This window comes from Caretta caretta, chromosome 3 (assembly GCF_965140235.1).
Source record: "Caretta caretta isolate rCarCar2 chromosome 3, rCarCar1.hap1, whole genome shotgun sequence".
Lineage (NCBI taxonomy): Eukaryota > Metazoa > Chordata > Testudines > Cheloniidae > Caretta > Caretta caretta.
In genome coordinates, this window is record NC_134208.1 from 179,564,031 (window position 1) to 179,584,918 (window position 20,888).

The window sequence follows — 20,888 nt, forward strand, 5'->3', positions numbered from 1 at the left end:
TATTTTAACAAATTTTAGTTTAGTTAATAAGAATTGGCTATAAGCATGTATTTGGTAAGATCTGGAATATTCATTAACCTGGGAGGTAATGTATCCGACCTTTTGGAATTGGTAGAATCTTTTCTTTTATATGGCGAATAAGGTTTTCATTCATCTTCATCATTCTTGACTTCTGAGTAACAGTCAGGTATAACAGAAGCTGTTTCGTAAATCTAAGTATTGAAATATCCACCAGCTTTGGGGATTGTCTGCCCCATTCTTTGCAGTCCACCTCAACTGAGTGATCTCAGCTGGCTCCCCCTACGCCTCCAGGCAAAAAAGTACTTTTTATTTATCTTCATTGAATTTCATCATATTGATTTCAGACCAATTCTCTAATTCGTCAAGGTTATTGTGAATTCTCATTCTGTCCTCTAAAGTGCTTGCAGCCCCTCCTGGTTTGATGTTCTCTTAAAATTTTATAAGCATACTCTCCACTCCATTCTCCAAGCATTAATGAAAATATTGTATAGTGACAGACCCTGCAGGACTTCACTAGATATGTTGAACTGTATCAGTGGAACAGTGAACTATTGATAACTACTCTTTGAATACAGTTTTTCAACCAGTTGTGCACCCATCTTACAGTACTTTCATCTAGAGACCATATTTCCTTCGTTTGTGTATGAGAATGTCATGTGGGACTGTGTCAAAAGCCTTATAAAATCAAGATATATCACATCTGTTGCTTCTCCCTATCCACTAGGGCCAGTAACCCTGTCAAAGAAGGTTTCAGAGTAGCAGCCGTGTTAGTCTGTATCCGCAAAAAGAAAAGGAGGACTTGTGGCACCTTAGAGACTAGCAAATTTATTTGAGCATAAGCTTTTGTGAGCTACAGCTCGCTTCATCGGATGCATTCAGTGGAAAATACAGTGGGGAGATTTATATACACAGAGAACATGAAACAATGGGTGTCACCATACACACTGTAACGAGAGTGATCACTTAAGGTGAGCTATTACCAGCAGGAGGGTGGGGGGAGGAACCTTTTGTAGTGATAATCAAGGTGGGCCATTTCCAGCAGTTGGTAAGAACATCTGAGGAACGGTGGGGGGAGGATAGTTTTACTTTGTGTAATGACCCATCCACTCCCAGTCTCTATTCAAGCCTAAGTTAATTGTAGTTTGCAAATTAATTCCAATTCAGCAGTCTCTCGTTGGAGTCTGTTTTTAAAGTTTTTTTGTTGAAGAATTGCCACTTTTAGGTCCGTAATCGAGTGACCAAAGAGATTGAAGTGTTCTCCGACTGGTTTTTGAATGTTATAATTCTTGATGTTTGATTTGTGTCCATTTATTCTTTTACGTAGAGACTGTCCAGTTTGACCAATGTACATGGAAGAGGGGCATTGCTGGCACATGATGGCATATACCACATTGGTAGATGTGCAGGTGAACGAGCATCTGATAGTGTGGCTGATGTGATTAGGACCTATGATGGTGTCTCCTGAATAGATATGTGGACACAGTTGGCAACGGGCTTTGTTGCAAGGATAGGTTCCTGGGTTAGTGGTTCTGTTGTGTGGTATGTGGTTGCTAGTGAGTATTTGCTTCAGGTTGGGGGGCTGTCTGTAGGCAAGGACTGGCCTGTCTCCCAAGATCTGTGAGAGTGATGGGTCGTCCTTCAGAATAGGTTGTAGATCCTTGATGATGCGTTGGAGAGGTTTTAGTTGGGGGCTGAAGGTGATGGCTATTGGCATTCTGTTATTTTCTTTGTTGGGCCTTTCCTGTAATAGGTGACTTCTGGGTACTCTTCTGGCTCTGTCAATCTGTTTCTTCACTTCAGCCGGTGGGTATTGTAGTTGTAAGACTGCTTGATAGAGATCTTGTAGGTGTTTGTCTCTGTCTGAGAGGTTGGAGCAAATGTGGTTGTATCGTAGAGCTTGGCTGTAGACAATGGATTGTGTGGTGTGCTCTGGATGAAAGCTGGAGGCATGTAGGTAGGAATAGCGGTCAGTAGGTTTCTAGTATTGGGTGGTGGTTATGTGACCATCGCTTATTAGCACTTAGTAGTGTCCAGGAAGTGTATCTCTTGTGTGAACTGGTCCAAACTGAGGTTGATGGTGGGATGGAAATTGTTGAAATCATGGTGGAATTCCTCAAGGGCTTCTTTTCCATGGGTCCAGATGATGAAGATGTGATCAATATAACGCAAGTAGAGTAGGGGCGTTAGGGGACGAGAGCTGAGGAAGCGTTGTTCTAAGTCAGCCATAAAAATGTTGGCATTCTGTGGGACCATGCGGGTACCCATAGCAGTGCCGCTGATTTGAAGGTATACATTGTCCCCAAATGTGAAATAGTTATGGGTGAGGACAAAGTCACAAAGTTCAGCCACCAGGTTAGCCGTGACATTATCGGGGATAGTGTTCCTGACGGCTTGTAGTCCATCTTTGTGTGGAATATTGGTGTAAAGGGCTTCTACATCCATAGTGGCCTCAAGAAGTCAGTAGTGTCTCGAAGATAGCTGGGAGTGCTGGTAGCATAGAGCCTGAGGAGGGAGTCCACATAGCCAGACAATCCTGCTGTCAGGGTGCCAATGCCTGAGATGATGAGGCGTCCAGGATTTCCAGGTTTATGGATCTTGGGTAGCAGATAGAATACCCCAGTTCGGGGTTCCAGGGGTGTGTCTGTGCAGATTTGTTCTTGTACTTTTTCAGGGAGTTTCTTGAGCAAATGGTGTAGTTTCTTTTGGTAACCCTCAGTGGGATCAGAGGGTAATGGCTTGTAGAAAGTGGTGTTGGAGAACTGCCTAGCAGCCTCTTGTTCATATTCCGACCTATTCATGATGATGACAGCACCTCCTTTGTCAGCCTTTTTGATTATGATGTCAGAGTTGTTTCTGAGGCTGTGGATGGCATTGTGTTCTGCACGGCTGAGGTTATGGGGCAAGTGATGCTGCTTTTCCACAATTTCAGCCCATGCACGTCGGCGGAAGCACTCCATGTAGAAGTCCAGTTTGTTGTTTCGACCTTCAGGAGGAGTCCACCCAGAATCCTTCTTTTTGTAGTGTTGGTAGGAAGGACTCTGTGGGTTAGTATGTTGTTCAGAGGTGTGTTGGAAATATTCTTTGAGTCGGAGGCGTCAAAAATAGGATTCTAGGTCACCACAGAACTGTATCATGTTCGTGGGGGTGGATGGGTGGAAGGAGAGGCCCCGAGATAGGACAGATTCTTCTGCTGGGCTAAGAGTATAGTTGGATAGATTAACAATATTGCTGGGTGGGTTAAGGGAACCACTGTTGTGGCCCCTTTTGGCTGAATTGGAATTAATTTGCAAACTGGATACAATTAATTTAGGCTTGAATGGAGACTGGGAGTGGATGGGTCATTACACAATGTAACACTGTCCCGCCCCCCCCCCCCCCTCACTGTTCCTCAGACGTTCTTATCAACTGCTGGAAATGGCCCACCTTGATTATCACTACAAAAGGTGTGTCGTCCCCCCCCACCCCCCCGGCGCTCTCCTGCTGGTAATAGCTCACCTTAAGTGATCACTCTCATTACAGTGTGTATGGTAACACCCATTGTTTCATGTTCTCTGTGTATATAAATCTCCCCACTGTATTTTCCACTGAATGCATCTGATGAAGTGAGCTGTAGCTCACGAAAGCTTATGCTCAAATAAATTTGTGAGTCTCTAAGGTGCCACAAGTACTCCTTTTCTTTTTGTCAAAGAAGGAAAGTTCTTGTTCTTGACACATCTGTGTTGACTATTACTTATCACTGTCTTATCCTCTAGGTGCTTACAAATTGATTGATAATTTATTTCAGTATGTTTCCAGGTACTGAGAGTAGATTGACTGGTCTCTAATTCCCCAGCTCTTCCTTTTCCCCCTTTTTTAGAGATAAGCAGTATATTTGCACTTCTCCAGTTGTCTGGGACCTCACCCATCCCTATGAATTCCCAAAGATAATCTCTAGCAGTTTCAGGATTGCTTCAGCTAGTTCCTTAAATACCCTGGGATGTTTTTCATCAGCCCTGCTGATTTAAATACTTCTAATTTAATTGGGCTTGTGGAGAACTTAAAGGAGAGAATTAGAAAGGTTTCAGTAAAATGAAGGAATAAATAAGAGTTTAGGTAGAGGAATGGTGAAGCTTGTTTCCCAAGCTCTGAAAGAATTTGGGATCAAGTCTGATGCCTATCATAAGTCTTGGACAATAGGGAAAAATGTTAGACATTAGAGTAGGAGGGTGATACAAACTACGTGCGATGGGTTCTTACTAGTGAGTATGCCAGTTGAGATGAAAATTAAGACAGAACAAGGAACTGGTGAGACTGAGATAGGTAGAAGGAAGTGAAATACAGATGTAAATTATTAACATAAAACTTTTACTAAACTTTACATTTAAAAGTTGGCCAGAAATGACAAGGTGGTAAAGGAGGGAGGAGGAAAGAATGCCAAGGACTGAAGCTTGGGATGAAAGAACTAGTGGTAGGACAGTGACCATAGCCAGTCAGGAAGGGGGAAAAAAATACTTGGATTAGTGAAAGTGAGACCAGGAGAAAAGGTGCCTGAAACTGCCTAGTAGAGTGGAGATGAAATGTGTGCCTGATGATGGAGGAGAGATTGGTGCCGTGCTGAAATGACTGGCTTGATTTCATTTTCTTGCAGGCTTTGGTTTGATGAATTTATAGGCCTCTGGTTTTCAGTTCAGAATCTTCCACAATGGGAGGGGGTGAGTATTTACTTTTCCTAATCCTGTAGAATAGCACTATATAAATAGAGTGAAAATGTACTTGTAAATAAACCTGAAATATTTCATAGAATCATAGAATCATCATAGAATACCAGGGTTGGAAGGGATCTCAGGAGGTCATCTAGTCCAACCCCCTGCTCAAAGCAGGACCAATCGCCAATTTTTGCCCCAGATCCCAAATGGCTCCCTCAAGGATTGAACTCACAACCCTGGGTTTAGCAGGCCAATGCTCAAACCACTGAGCTATCCCTCCCCTGTTTAACTTGAACACTGTCACATCAAGTTCCATTTTTCCTCCCCTTTCTCTAATGTGGAGGGGAAAGGTGGTAATTTCATGACTTCCAACAAGCTGTTGCTGATTGAGTAAACAAGCCAGCAGTTTTGCTTGTTGGGCAGTTTATAATTGCTCTCTCATGCATTTTCCAGACTACCAGTCAATCCTGATGGGGATGCAAAGGGCTATTGTGGTATAGTTCTATGAAATTCCACAAATATAACGGCATCCCATAGTTCAGTATCCCTAATATGAAAGAGATATGGGGGTGGAGGGGTGGAGTTTTTGTTTGTATTTTAGTCATGAATATTAAAAGAAGTAACAAGTGAGGTGGGGATCTCAGCGCAGGAAGTGTAATGATTTCTCAAATGTTTACATTAAGATTCTTTAACTCCTTATTTATGCCCTGTGTGACATTGGTGAATATGATCTTAAAATCTCTCTTGCTGAGATGAACTGATATTTTGTCTCTGTGGCCACTGATGAAATGGGCGTCGAGTTCTTCTCTTAGAAATGTATGCTATGGAATATTGACCTGTTTTTTTGTTTCTCCTCCCCTCCCCCCAGCATCTAGTAAACCTTTTTGCTCGCTTGGCCACTGACAACATAGGGTACATAGACTGGGATCCATATGTACCAAAGGTAATATCTGTTATTTTTACAAGTGATATTGTTTACCCTGCAATAATATTACACTAACTCTGAAGATATATTTCAATGTGGGCAATACCAAACATAAATATTCTCTGTAGCCTCTGTTTTGGCCTCATATAACCATATTTTCAAGCTAGGTATGTGCAGCTGAAAATCTGAATGAACTCTCTGTATATAGCTTTGGGAGTTGGCAGTCTTCATCAGTTGACTCAAAAGGGTATTACTATATTGCACCACCCTTCTGTAAACAATTATGCGTGTGAATAACTTTAAATGCACAAGTAATCCCACTTACTTGCAAGAATGAGACCAAGTATGGAACCGCTTTTGAATTAGTTGATGCACAGCACAAACGCACTGAATCTCTGACTTTTGATTTCAAGCTGTTCATAGAATTTTAATATATTAAAATCTTCTGGAGTAAACCAGCTTTTGCCAACTTGAATCAGATTTTGATGTAGCATGCACATTTTCAAAAGTCCAAAGTTATTTTTGTTTCAAACAATTCCAAATTTGAGTTAATAAAGATATAGTGTAATATTTTCTTTTTCTTTGTTGTCTCAACGGTATGAACACTATAGAATTCAGGCCAGCCAGCTTCCTTGGAAATAGTCCAATTGGTACTGAGAAGGATCATATTAATGCCTTTGTGAGGCTAAGTGTAAGTTGTAAGAATACCAAAAAGTTGGAAAGAGACTATTTTGGCCAACATTTTTATGTCTCTTAAACTGTTGGCTCATATAGCCACCTGTCCCTTCTTACTGAGAAAACAAATGAAATTGTGTGATTCTGATACTTTTAGATATGGCTTGCTTCAGTTATTTTAGGGAATTCAGACTCAACTTTTTTCACTGGATATTAAACATACGAAATAAATCTCCAGAGAGCTACTCCTCTCGTAACACAAGAAATAGGGGTCACCAAATGAAATTAATAGGCAGCAGGTTTTAAACAAACAAAAGGAAGTATTTTTCACACAATGCAGTAAATCTGTGGAACTCCTTGCCAGAGGATGTTGTGAAGGCCAAGACTATAACAGGGTTAAAAAAGGAACTAGATAAGTTCATGGAGGATAGGTCCATCAATGGCTATTAGCTAGGATGGGCAGGATGGTGTCCCTAACCTCCTTTTGCTAGGAACTGGGGAATGGGCGACGGGATGGATCACTTGATGATCACCTGTTCTGTTCATTCCCTCTGGGGCACCTGGCATTGGTCACTGTCAGAAGACAGTATACTGGGCTAGATGGACCTTTGGTCTGACCCAGTATGGCCGTTCTTATGTTCTTAGCTTCCTGACTTCTAAATGATCATCACTTAAATTTTCAATCCTTCATCGAGGGTAAATATTAACTTCATCAGTTTCCCCAATAATTTGGGTGCTTTATTGCTGAAATTTGGTCTCTTATGAAAAGATTAAATCCAATTTCTCTCGTAATATAAATACTTGTTCTTCTTTGAGTGATGGTCCCTGTGTGGTTTCCGATCACGGGTGCTCATTCGCGCCAGAGCCAGAACTGCTCATAGTAGCGTCTGTTGACCAAATGTGCGTCAACCGCGTGGGTCATCCGCGACTTTAAGAAGCCGTGTGGATCAATGCTGCTCCAGTTCCCTCTTACCTCTGCATGGCCAGAGTCGGAACCACTGTTCTTCGGTGCTCTTAGCTTGCTTTGGGACCCATACCAACGTCATATACTCAGTCAGCCCTCCCCATCCACTACCACCATTTACAATGCTCCTTCAGATGCTCCCACTCCACTGGCCCCGCAGGTCCCCACCGGTGCCTTTTCATTGCCTGATGAAGTGCTCATTCCTCCCTCCGTCTCGCCTCCCGTTGATCATGCCCAGAATCAGGCCCTCCTTCACCATATGGTCACTGCCCTCAACCTTCCTCATTTGGTGGTACAACCCATCCTCCATTCCTGGTGGGCATCCCATTTATGCCTCCGGTGCCATGCACGACCCTCACCACCGACACCTCCCTGGCAAGCTGGGGCACACATGTGGATGGACACATGGCCAGGGCCTCTGGTTGCCCAGAGAGGCAAGAATGCACATCAACGTTCTTGAACTTCATGCCATTCACTTAGCCTGCTGAATGCTACTGCCACTCCTCCGCTCCTGCCATGTCCAACTTCTCTCAGACAACATGCAACAGTTGCCTATGTCAGCAAGTAGGACGGGACACGTTCCCCCCCCGCTGTGTGAAGGCCATCGTCCTCTGGAATTGGTGCCTCAAATATGACATCACTCTCCATGCTGTACATCTTCCTGGCACAAGCAACTCTCTTGTTGACTCCCTCAGTCTCTCCTTCCATGCCAACTATGAGTGCAAACTCTATGACCTCACACTCCGCTCTGTTCTTTGCCAGTGGGGTACCCCTCACTACGATTTCTTCGCCACAGCAGACAATCTCAAACTTCCTCCCTTCTGTTCCAGGGGAGCCCTCAGCCCAGGATCTCAGGGCGACGCCCTTCTCCTTCCTTGGACCACTGAACTCCACTGTGCCTTCCCGCCCATTCCCGTTTCCACAAGCCCTAAGCAAAATACAATGGGATCAGGCGACAGTCATCCTTGTGGCCCCCACTTGGCTTTGCCAATATCGCTTTACAGATCTCCTTCTCCTCTCCATCTGCCCCCCAATTCACCTTCCCAATCTCTTGACACAACCCATTGGCTGCATCTGACAACCCAACCCCAGCCCCCCCACGGGCTGGTATTTGAATGGAGCTCGCGGATAGACGCAGCATGCTCTGCTCTGATTCCATCCACAACATCCTTACACACAGCAGGTGACGGCCCCCTAGAGTTTGCTATCAGGCGAAATGGTGCTGCTTCACCATTTGGGTGTGTGACCATGGCTATTCCCTGGATGCTATCTCCAGGCCTGTTGTCCTGGTCTACCTCCTCCACCTCCGGTACTCCGGCCTTGCCCACTCCTCCATTCATGTACACCTGGCGGCACTCAGTGCCTTTCTCCCCCCGGTGAATGGCTTTTCCGTCTTCATTCACCCGACTACTGTCCACTTCCTCCATGGCCTTCTCAATGCCGTTTCTTCAGTCTGCAAGCGGACCCCTACCTGGGACCTCAGTGTGGTCCTCTCCACCCTCACTAAGCTGCCCTTGGAATCTCTCGCCCCTTGCTCCCTGCCCACTTCTCCATGAAGGTGATCTTCTTGGTGGCCATTACCTCTGCACTATGCGTCAGCGAACTGGCGGCCATGATGGTGGATCCTCCCTTCACTGTCTTGCACAAGGACAATGTCTCCCTCCACCTCCACCACAAATTCCTCCCCAAAGTGGCATCCCCATTCCACCTCAATCAATGTCCCGCCTTCTACCAGACACTTTAATCTCCCCACCTTCTACCCCAAACTATATTCCTCCTCCAGACACCGCGTGCTTCATTCCCTGGACATACGTATGGTGCTGGCATTCTACCCTCAGCACACCTGCAGCTTCCGTGCTTTCTCCTGCCTTTTCATCGCCATTGCTGACCGTTATTGGGGCCGCGCACTCTCTTCGCAACGCCTCTCTGGCTGGATTTGCTGCTGTATTGTGGACTGCTATACTCTCTCTCATGTTCTTTTGTATTGCTTCCATCAAAAAAAAGTGGTGGGCCTTATTAATCTCTTGTTTATTAAATCCAGTGGGTTTGTCTTTAATTTCATATTCCTTTTTATGGTTCTGGAACTGCATTTTAATCATACTTGCCTGTTTTGTTTTGTTTTTTCATTCAGACTTAACATTTCTTTGTTCTCCCATTTCTCTATTTTGCCTTATCCAAGATCCCCGAACACGTTGGTATGGTTTGAATCTCCATTATTAGCTGCAACACCTAGTTACCAACTATAAGGAGATGAATACAAGGACCCTTATGCCCTATCCTCAAGCTTCTGATGCAGAAGTAGTATGTGGGGATAGGACACTAAAGACTAACTTTCCTTCCATCTTCAAAAGCTATAGGTGCATGTAAGAAGTTGCTGGCACTCATTTTCCCTCTCAAACTTATAACATCATCAAAAATATTGGAATAAAAATAAATAACTCCTTGTCTGTGATACCTTTTCTAACTGAAAAGAAGTTGTAGGTGGAGTGCCCCACAGCAATTCTTGGAAAACACTCTTGTTTACAGTATGCACAAATCATTTGGAATACTAGGTAGAAGTTTAAATTGTAATGATAACCAAACTATTGCAAAAAGAACAGGAGTATTTGTGGCACCTTAGGGACTGACAAATTTATTTGAGCATAAGCTTTCATGGGCTAAAACCCACTTTATTGGATGCATGCAGTGGAAAATACAGTAGAAAGATATATATATATATATATATACACACACACACACACACAGAGAACATGAAACAATGGATGTTATCATACACACTATAATGAGAGTGATCAGTTAAGGTGAGCTATTACCAGCAGAGGAGAGAAAAAACTATTGCATAATCTTTAACCTGATTTTAGTTCTCTAGTACCAGCAGTTTGAATCTCAGACTGCTGGGTGTTTAGTATCATGATAGTTCTCCTACAATCATGCATTTAAATGTATTTCACCTTTATGTGAAAACTGATTGTCTTAGAGTAACCCTTGATGCTGGGACCTAAAATTGTATCGGTTATGCACACTGCTAAGAATGGAACTTGCAGTAACTACGAGTAGCCAAACACTAAATGCATATGTGATGTTTTGTTACTCGGATGTTTATTCTAGCAAATTAATAACAACTATGCAGGAACTGTTGCCCCATTACAAGTATTGTACAGAAACCTCTTATAAATAGTATTAAGTAATAATATTAACTTTTTTAACAGATATTTACAAGGATTTTGAGAAGTTTGAATCTTCCAGTGGGAAGCGGTCAAGTTTTAGTTCCAAGATTCTTAACAAATGCTTATGATATAGGACATGCAGTAATGTGGATCACAGCCATGATGGTTAGTATTCTTTTTATATAGTACATTAAAAACTGGTAATGAAAAGCTCTGAACAGCTGTGTAGCTAAAATGATTAGAGTGTCTGGGTATTCAGCTTCAGCAGATGCTTATTTCTGAGGTTTTCTTTGACCAATGTTTATTTAAAGTAGTGCCTTACCGTAGGTTGGGGATGTGGAACATAAGGTTTATTTCAGGGCTGCTCTAAGTGGTACTTTGGAAATGAGCTGCCAGCTCATTGATTTAAAGTCCAGTACAAGCATGAAGTTTGTCCACAGTGATATTCTTCAGAGATGCTTTACAAACAGGATTCTCATTCTTGGGTCCTGAGCTCCCACTGTGAGACAGGGAGAACTTCTGTAGCCAAAGGGTTTGGGCTTTTTTTTTTTTTTTCTTTCTGAGGTTCTGGTTGTGGTAATTATCACTATCATTTTCCAGTCCCACTGGGTATTGTGTCCTTTATTTATACAACTCCTTCGTTACGGAAAATTAGTTCTTCTTTGAGTGCTTGCTCGTAAGGATTCCATTCTAGATGTGTGTGTGCCCACATACATGGCCCTCGGAGATTTTTGTTTTAGGACCACATAGGGCTGACTGTGCCACCCGCTAGAGTACTGCTGCATGAGCGCGGTATATCAGGCGCCGCTGTCCCAATGCCCTCTCAGTTCCTTCTTACTGCCTGTGGTGGTCAGTCAGAGCACCTTTTTTTTCTTAGCTAGAGCTAGTGGTTGTCTGTCATTCTGAACTTCGTGCCTTAAGGCTGTTGTACGTAGTTCGCTTTTGCTAGTGCTAAGTAAAGTACTCGTTAAGTGTTAGTTAGTCGTTAGGGTCCCAGCAGGATTTTGCCCCAGGCGGGGCATGCCCGGGTCTCCCAGGTTTAAGCCCTGCTCGCACTGCAGCAGCCTATGCCTGTGAGTGACCCCCAGGGCAGCTTCCTTAAGTGCCTGGGGAGTCACAAATGAAGGGGCAGTTCTGCAGAAACTTTCGGCCCCGCACCCAGAGGGAGCGGGACATTGCCTCAGTGCTCTCCTGATGAAGTCCGCCCTCCGCCTAGCTTCCGAGCTGTCCAGGCAGGTAGTGCCAAGTGCCTCGGCCTCCGTGCATCAGCACCAGGCCTCTCCTGGCACTGTTGGCCATCACCTCTGCCAAAGAAGAAGGCCAAGAAGCACTCCCTGGCACTGAGCAAGAAGGCCCAGGGGTCATCTACCAAGGGACCCAGACCTGCCCACCAAATTTCTCCGGAGCCACGCGATCATGCCTCCCTGGTTGGGGTGCCCTTAAAGGTCCATCACCGATTCCTGGGAGCAGTATGGTACCCGCACTGCTGCCTGCACCTTTGTCATCCCTGGCTCCCTTGGCGCAGAGAGAGCACAGGTCTCCACCTGCTCCAATGATGACCCCGCTGCTGCAGGTCCCTGCTAAGGCTCCCCAAGAGGGCAAGCCTACAGTTAAGACCCCTCAGGGGATAGGGGAACAATGCTGATTGCCGGACAGAAGGTATTGCTCTTTGCTGCTGCGTCGGGAATCCCGGGGCAGATCCTAATTGTGTCGCCGGTCACCCAGGCAAGCTTCCAGATCCCCTTGTCACTACTCTCCAGCATGGGGTCGACGCTTTCCTTTCTATTCCTGGCACTGCTTGCTTTCTTGATGATCGCATTGGTCCCAATCACCGGAATGGTGGGAATGTTCCTGGTACAGGTCTCCACGCTACAGTTACCTTTCAGTTACGCCTGGGCAACGATCACCAGTAGCCATGACCAGCAAACAAACGCAGATGTTGACGGCTCCTCCCTGGTCACCAGAAGAGGGTTCCTCCGGTCCGGAGGGCCAGTTCAGCTGATTGCCAAAGTCTCATTGGCATGACTGGGCACCGGAGCCCGCTCCCTCATCTGCAGGACCGCAATGGCAGCATAACCACTGGCCAGCACAGTGGTCTTATTGGAGTGCATTGGGCATACCGGTTGTGATGGTGCCTCCTTCACAGCGCTGCTCGGTGGCTGCAGCGGAACATTGGGTGGTGGCCCCACCAGCACCGGACCTGGTACTGGAAGCCCATTCTGAGGTCAGGGTGGAGGAACCTCTGCCCACCCCAAAGCCTCTTTCTCCAACCATGGTTGAGACCCCAGCACCCCCACTGGCTTTCCAGTCTTCCTCGTCATCCCCATACGAGGCGGTCGCGGGACCTTCCAGAGTTAGCCCGCCGGGTGACTTTAGGGAACATCAAGCCTTTCTCTGGCACGTGGCCAAGCACCTGGGGCTCGAGGTACAGGAGATAGGGGAGCAGGAGGACACCCTCTTCAATGTCCTCTTGGCCTCTACCCTCGCCTGGGTCGCCCTGCATGAGAGGGTCCTCAGTATAGCCAAGGCCTTGCAGCAAACCCCCTTCTCCATCCCGCCCACCTCAAATTGGGCTGAGAAAAAGTACTTTGTGCCTGCCAAGGGTTTCGAATACCTCTATGCCCACCCGCCCCCGGGCTTGCTGGTTGTATCTGCAACCAACAAAAAAGACATGCAGGTCCCCACCTCCTCGACGTCCAAAAACAAAGACACGAAGAAACTTGATTTATTTGGGGGAGAGATTTATTCTACTGCCAGCCTGCAATTTTGGGTGGCGAACCATCAGGTCCTGCTGGGCCAGTACAATTTTAATCTCTGGGACGGTCTCAAAAAGTTCCAGGAATCCTTCCCTCAGGGTTTGGCCCAAGAGTTTGGCACTCTGGAGGAGGGTATGGCAGTGGTCAGATGCTCCCTGCAAATGGCATGGGATGCAGCGGACTTGTTGGCAAGAGTGGCCAAATTGGCAGTGGTCATGCGATGTAGTTCCTGGCTCCAGACGGCAGGCCTCTCCCAGGAGATGCAGGCCTCGATCCAGGACCTCCCCTTTGACAGAGTTGGTTTGTTCTTGGATCAGACAAATGCTGGGCTGTACCGGTTGAAGGACACTAGGGCTACTCTTCGCTCGTTGGGCATGCACATGCTGTAATCAGCCAAGAAGCCCTTCCAACCACCACTGCCGCCAAGACCCTGGCAGCCTCATTAGGGACCTACAAGGAGAAGGGATGCTAGTTTTAGTAGTTGTCGCCCTTCTTCCTCCTGCTCGCCAGCCCAGCCTGGGGCAGCCAAACACCCAGGGGGCCAGAAGTGATCGTTTTGAGAGTGTGCCCGAGAGTGACGCCCCAGTCAGTCGACGATCCTACCCGCCTTTTCCTCAACCGCCTTTCCCCCTGCCGCTCAGCCTGGTCATGGGTTATGTGGGACCACTGGGTCCTGGACATAGTGGCTTGGGGCTATACCCTGCAGTTCTTGGCTGCTCCTCCTTCCAGCTCCCCCCCCCCCCAATTTTCCCATCTCTTTTCAGAAACCCTTCTCACGAGCGATTCCTTGCTCAGGAGGTAGAGAAGCTCTTGGGCTTGGGGGCTGTGGAGAAGGTTCCTCGGGACATTGAACGAAGAGAATTCTATTCCCACTACTTCCTAATCCCAAAGGAGGTCTCAGGCCCCTCGTGGATCTGCATGGCCTCAACCAGTCTCTCAAGAAATTGAAGTTCCACATGGACTCCCTGGTCTCCATCATTCCTTCCCTGGATCCGGGGGGGCTGGTACATTGCTCTCGACTTGAAGGACACTTACTTTCATGTCTCCATATTCCTGGGCCACAAGTGCTTCTTGCGTTTCATAGTGGCCGGGCGTCACTTCCAGTTCATGGCGTTACCCTTTGGCCTGTCTTTGCCCCCAGGGTGCTCACAAGGTGAGTGACACTGGTAGTGGCTTACCTGAGACATCGCCAGGTCCAGATCTTCCCGTATCTCGACAGCTGGCTCACCAAGGGCAGGTCTCCGGAGCAGGTCCGATGGAGCCTCGAGCTGGTGTGGTTCACCTGCAATGATCTGGGCCTGTTAATAAACACAGAATAGTCCACGTTAATGCTGGCCCAACACATAGAGTTTATTGGAGAGGTTCTCGACTCCACGCGAGCGAGGGCCTTTTTTCCGGAAGTGCACTTCCAAACCATGTCGGACTTGATGGCCCACGTGAAGAGCCATCCGCTTACCACAGCCCATGACTAATGGGCCACGTGGCCGAGTGCACATACATGGTCAGCCATGCCCATCTTCATGTACGACCTCTGCAGGCATGGCTGGCCTTGGTCTGTATCCCCAGCAGGGATGTCCTGGACCGAGTGGTCATGGTGCCAAGCCACGTCTCTCTCATCCTTGGACTGGTGGCTGGATCCAGAGTCGGTGCAGCAGGTGGTTCCCTTCGTGACCCCGTCTCCGTCGCTTACCCTGGTTTCAGACGCATCTGACCTGGGCTGGGGAGCCCATCTGGACGAGCTCAACGCCCAGGGCTGCTGGCTATACAGCGATCTGGGCCTTCATATGAACGTCATGGAGCTCAAAGCGGTTTGCCAGGCCTTCCAGGTATTCTTGTTCCACCTGAAGGGCAGGGTGGTGCAGGTTCTGATGGACAATACAGCTGCAATGTACTACATCAACAAGCAGGTTGGAGCCAGGTCTTCGGGCCTTTGTTGGGGAAACGCTCAGCCTCTGGAACTTTTGTGTGTGACATGCCATTCATTTGGTAGTTGCCCACCTGCCCAGAGCCAAGAATGGCCTGGCAGATTGCCTCAGCAGGACCTTCTCGTCTCCCCACAAATGGTCACTCCCTCTGGAAGTGGTCAGCCTGATCTTCCACAGGTCCAGACAGAACAGGCAGTGCCACATGTTCTGTTCTCTGCGGGGCAGGGACAAAGCGTACATCAGCACCCAAAGTCAAATACCGCCTTCCCGCCAGTGCTGTTAATCCACAGAGTCCTGCTCAAGGTAAAGTAAGACAAAGTATTCTAATTGTCCCGGTGTGGCCTCATCAGTACTGGTTCGGCATGCTGCTGAGTCTCTTGGCAGCCACCCCGCTGCAGATACCTCTTCGGCCAGATCTGCTGTCCCAGAACCACGGCAACCTGCTGCACCCGAACCTGGAGTCACTTGACTGCTTTGCTGCTGCGTGGTTGAGTGTGGACAAATCGGGGTGTTCCGCTGGTGTCCAGAAGGTCCTGCTGGGGAGCAGAAAACTGTCCACCTACCTATGTGGTGAAGTGGAAGCAGTTCATGTGTTGGGTCTCAGACTGACACATTCGTGCGGAAGAGGCCCCTCTGCAGGACATCCTGGTTTATTTACTACCCCTTAAGCACAAGAGTCTGTCGCTAACTTTGATCAAGGTATACCTGGCAACCATTTTGGCGTTCCACCCTCCACTTCAGGGCTGGTCGGTCTTCACCCATCCCATAACGGGAAGCTTCCTGAAGGGTTTGGAGCACCTTTACCCACATGTCCAAGATCCGGTCCCGCCTTGGGATCTGAATCTTGTGCTGTTCATGCTCAGGGGTCCACTCTTTGAACCCTTGGCTTCCTGCTCCCTTCTGCTTCTCTCCTGGAAGGTCGTCTTCTTGGCCGCTATAATTGCGGCCCGTAGGGTGACCAAGATCAGGGTGCTCACATCAGACTATACAGACTTCTGTAAGGACAAAGTCCAGCTGCGTCTGCACCTAGCCTTTCTGCCCAAGGTCGTCTCCCAGTTCCTTACTGGTCAAGACGTTTACTTACCAGTCCTTTGTCCAAAGCCTCATGCAAAGAATGAGGAGCTCAGGCTGCATGCCCTGGATGTCAGATGGGCGCTGGCCTTCTACATTGTTGGAACAAAGCTGTTCCGTAAATCAACACAGTTGTTTGTTGCTGCCACTGACAGGATGAAAGGTTGCCCAGTGTCAGTCCAGAGAATCTTGTATTGGATCACGGCCTTCATCCTCTACTGCTGTGAGCTGGAAAAAATGCCCCCGCCGGCGAACATGACGGCTTATTCAGCTAGGGTGCAGGTGTCCTCAACAGCCTCCCTAGCGCAGGTGCCGATCCAAGAGATCTGTTGGGCCGCAACCTGGTTATCCATCTACACATTTGCGTCGCACTATGTGCTGACCCAGCAGGCTCGAGACAATGCTGGCTTTGGCAGAGCAGTGCTGCAAACTGTGAGACTGTGAACTCCAAGCCTACCTCCATTGATTCTACTTGTGAGTCACCTAGAATGGAATCGACATGAGCGAGCACTCGAAGAAGAAAAAAGGTTACCTACCTTTCAGAACTGTTGTTCTTCAGGGAGATGTGTTGCTCATGTCCATTTCATTACCTACCCTTCTGCCCCTCTGTTGGAGTTGTCGGCAAGAAGGAACAGAGAGGGCGTAGGGCTGCCGGCCCCTGATATACCACAGCATGAGTGCGGTACTCCAGAGGGCACCACAGATGGCCCTAAGGCAAAAATCTCCGACGGGGACACATGTTCTGCCCTGGACTGGAATGGACGTGAGCAACACATCATAAATGTCTCACCCATTAGAGTACAGTGGGGAATCCTAATCCTATGTTTTCAGTCATTAGTCTATTACTATAAAATATTATAAATTCCTTATAGCTTTATTGCAGGATAGAGTACATTATATTGAAATAAAACAATTAAACTTCAGGTCTGTTTCATTACAGTTTTATTGTTATTAGAGTTGCAACTTAGCTCAGGTTTACAGTCCAAATTTTCATGGGTCTACCTCGCATCCTGTAAGGATAATTAAAGAATCATGAATTTAATTTTGGGTGACGTTAGTGCACTGAAATGGAGCTATGTTGTTTCATCAAAGAATGTAAAGAAATGCCAACAATAACAGTTACAAAAAGAAGGCTTCTAGCATTATGCTATAGCCTGCCAACATTACTACATGGAATGAATTAATCATTCTAAGTAGCTGCCCTGTTCTGAATGTAAATATTTGTTCAGGAAGCATACATTTAGGTTTGTAGTGGTCCCTTGCTCTCAAATGAGGCGGGAGGTCATTCCACCTAGCTGTATCAGGCAACAGCACTCACGCTCGGGTCCCGCTGGTGGGGCCGAGCAGTAAGACGTCTACAGCTCTATAGCCACCTAGTAGAGGCAAAGAAGCAGTAACAGGCTGATGCTCTAGCTCCTCAGGTGGAGCAAAGCGGTGAGCACTCTTTAGCCCACAGTCTCCTGGCTGGGGCTTGCAGTAATTAACAGTCTAGGGCTCTGGCCCTTTGGGTGGGGCAGAGCAAGGAGCAGGCCTTAGCCTAAGCCTCCTAGATAAGGCAGCCAGCAAACGCACAGTCTAAGGCTCACTGTCTCCTGATGGCACAAGCCAAACACAGGCCTTCTGGCCTAGGGGTACAAACGTCGCCATCCCTGGGATGGGGTTGGTGTCGGGGAGCCATAGGGGGACCCGGACCCATCCGACTCCACTGGGCCCTAACAGTGGCGGAGTGTTCGGCCACTGGGTCAACGGGGGATCCCACCAAAATACCCTGACCCCTGCTCTGGGAACCAAACTGGACTAATGTCTGGTTTCACTGAGCTACTTCCTATCACAGTTTGGAGAGGGGGTTCCGTAGTCCAAGGTTCTCTGTCTCCTCAGGGTACACTGCACACGGCAGTCCTGGCAACTCCTCTCTAAGGATGGTTGTGACAGGTGCCACCTGGAACTGGGGTACCACTGAGCCCCCCGACGTGCCAGCCTGGGCTCCCTTTTCACTATACTGCTCCCTTTACACTGTACTGCTGTGAACAGCCTGCACGTTCACCAGCACGCATACAGATGGGGCACACCCAGCTGCAGTTATGTGCAGATGCTGTGATCATTTCTGCATGGTAAAGCTCCAGCTAAGGAACTTCCCAGCTATTCTGCACCTCCCTCTGAAGTGTAAACCCAAAATTACACCGTCTTGCACTGCACAGGGAACTGTACAGCATAAGCTCATGAAATTTGTCCCCTCCCTCAATGTGGAGAGGAATATACAACAGCTTTCTGCCCCTGAGTTATGACTCCCATCCACACTTGTTTTATACAAAGCAAAAACAAATTTATTAACTGCAAAAGATAGATTTTAAGTGATTATAAGGGATAGCAAACGGAACACAGCGGAGTACCTAGCAATAAACAAAAAACGCAAACTAAGCTTAATATATTACATAGATCGGATCTGAATTGCAAATCCTCACCATATGTGATGATAGAAGCAGGCTACAGTTTCTTAAGGGGCAAGCTGCACTAGTTTACAGCTTGTAATCCCCAGGTGTTCCATTCACAGGCTTAAAATCCTTTTAGCCTGGGTCCAGCACTTCTTCCAGTTCAGTCTTAGTTCCTCAGGTGTTTCCAGGAGTCTCTTTGGGTGGGGAGTCAGTGAAAAACCACGATGATGCCTTAAATAGCCTTTGCATATGGCAGGAAACCTTTGTTTCAAAGCTTGGTTCCCATGCCAGTCAGTGGAAAAACACTGATATCCCAAGATGGAGTCCAGCACCAGGTGACATGGTCACATGTCCCTGTAGTGTCATAGCAGCCATGAGTCGAAGGCTGTTTGTAGCATCCTCAATAAGGCCCCCAGGTGTGAAATAAGCTTCTTCTAAGGCCTATTGTTCTTACTAATGGTTCATTAACTTGAACGGGCCTTTCCCAGACAGCCATCTAGACTGAGAGTCCTTTGTCTAGTGGGCGTTCCCAATGTGTGCTCACATTTGTAACACAGATGCGTAGTCAATATTCCTAACTTCAGATACAAAAGTGATAATGCATACAAATAGGATAATCATATTCAGTAAATCATAACTTTTTCAGAAATATCTCACATGACCTATCTTGCATAAAATACATCAGAATTATGCCATAATCATATCATCATAATATCTCTCTGAAGAATATGGGGTGCAATGTTACATAGTCTCCTCCGGAGACAAGGCGCTGCAGAGCGTCAGCTTGGCTGTAGCAGCAGACTGGAGAGGCATATCTTCTTCTGTGGCTCCTGCTCACTTGAGCTGCAGGGCTTTTCCTATAACTTCCAGTTCCACCCCGGTACTTCCGTTTGGGGGGGGAAAGGCGGGTCTGGCTCTTCCCACTGGAGGAATTAGTGGTCCCTCGCTCTCAAGTCCGGAGGGAGGCCACTCTGCCTTATGACAAGGTTCAAATCTCAGGTAACTTGCTTTTTATTCTTACTGACTTACAGCTGTGCTGCTCTTAATACTGGGTTAAGAACCATCCTATTAACTTTCTCAGCATATATAAAAATTTGAATATGAATTTCTAAGAGAAATCAGCCACCCCACTTACAAGAATGTATATTTAGAGTTGGCAAAATTTGATTTTTATTTTTTTACAATTTTGACCAATAATATTGATGTTTATTTTTAAGCATTTTAGATTTTTTTATCTATTTTAAATTTTCATAGTTTTGAGAAATTATGGGAGCGGGTGTCAAACAATAATTATTTAATTGGAGAAGACATTGAGATTTAGTAAGATTAAATCTTTGTAACTGGTAAAACACAAATTGTCAACATCACATGTCAGAGTATGCAAAGCAAATTTCCTTAAATGAAATTCTAATAAGTTCTCAAGCAGTATTTTTCTTTCTTAGCCTATCTGTAATTTTTTATTATCGTTCACGGAAATATTTTTCCGTTGGTTTGTTGATGGTGAAACTGATATAACCGAATAAGAATCTAATCCTTCCAAGCCTATGTATATTTCTTTCAATTATTAGGCTTCCTATGTCTGGTCTGGGGTATTTTTAGTGACGCTGCCGTTCTTCACTAGAAGCTGAACAAAAGTTCGGTGTCCTTTGCACAGTAGTTTGAATTTGTCTTCAATAATACGTTACCAGAATATTGCAGTTTCCTTTTTCCTGCCCATCTTCCTCAGACCGTAATATTGCATGGCATTTGTTATACATAAAAAGATACTTAAGAAAGATAGTTCTAAAAATAGACAGAAGTGGAATTCTTGCAAATTTTAAAACTCTTTCTGTTCGCAAGAACAGAAGAAAAGCATAGAGAGGTAATAGAATGTTTCTGTGACCAAAACCAAGCCCAAGTGATTTGTGTTAATAGTTTGTTAGTTAATCCAAGTTGCCTTTGTTATGGAATGATATTATATCGATCTTTAACTTGTCTCATGATGCTGAATAATCTATTTTGGGTAGGTTAAACTTGATTTCTGACCTCAACAGTGTCCTTTTTCATGCTTTTCCTGTTAAGTAGATTAAATATATATGTATTTGGTTTTGGACAGGGTGGACCAAGTAAACTAGTACAGAAGCACTTGTCTGGATTATTCAATAGTATTGCATCTTTTTACCATCCTTCAAATAATGGTCGCTGGCTGGTGAGTTTGTTATGCTTTGATTTTAAGACTAAAGATTTTAAATTTGGAGTGGGATTATAATTTTATCCTGAATTTTTCA

The 20,888-nt window shown here is 46.2% G+C and overlaps 1 protein-coding gene across 3 annotated transcripts in view; it reads left to right on the plus strand.

The window, feature by feature from the left end:
• Positions 1-20,888, plus strand: part of PSME4 (proteasome activator subunit 4) — a 212,390-nt gene that overhangs the window by 45,817 nt on the left and 145,685 nt on the right. For all 3 annotated transcript variants that reach the window (XM_075127153.1, XM_075127152.1, XM_048842866.2), the window contains 4 exons: positions 4,649-4,712; positions 5,575-5,649; positions 10,480-10,602; positions 20,717-20,809. In XM_075127153.1, coding sequence (XP_074983254.1) covers positions 4,649-4,712; positions 5,575-5,649; positions 10,480-10,602; positions 20,717-20,809 — 355 coding nt within the window. The remainder of the gene's footprint in view (positions 1-4,648; positions 4,713-5,574; positions 5,650-10,479; positions 10,603-20,716; positions 20,810-20,888) is intronic.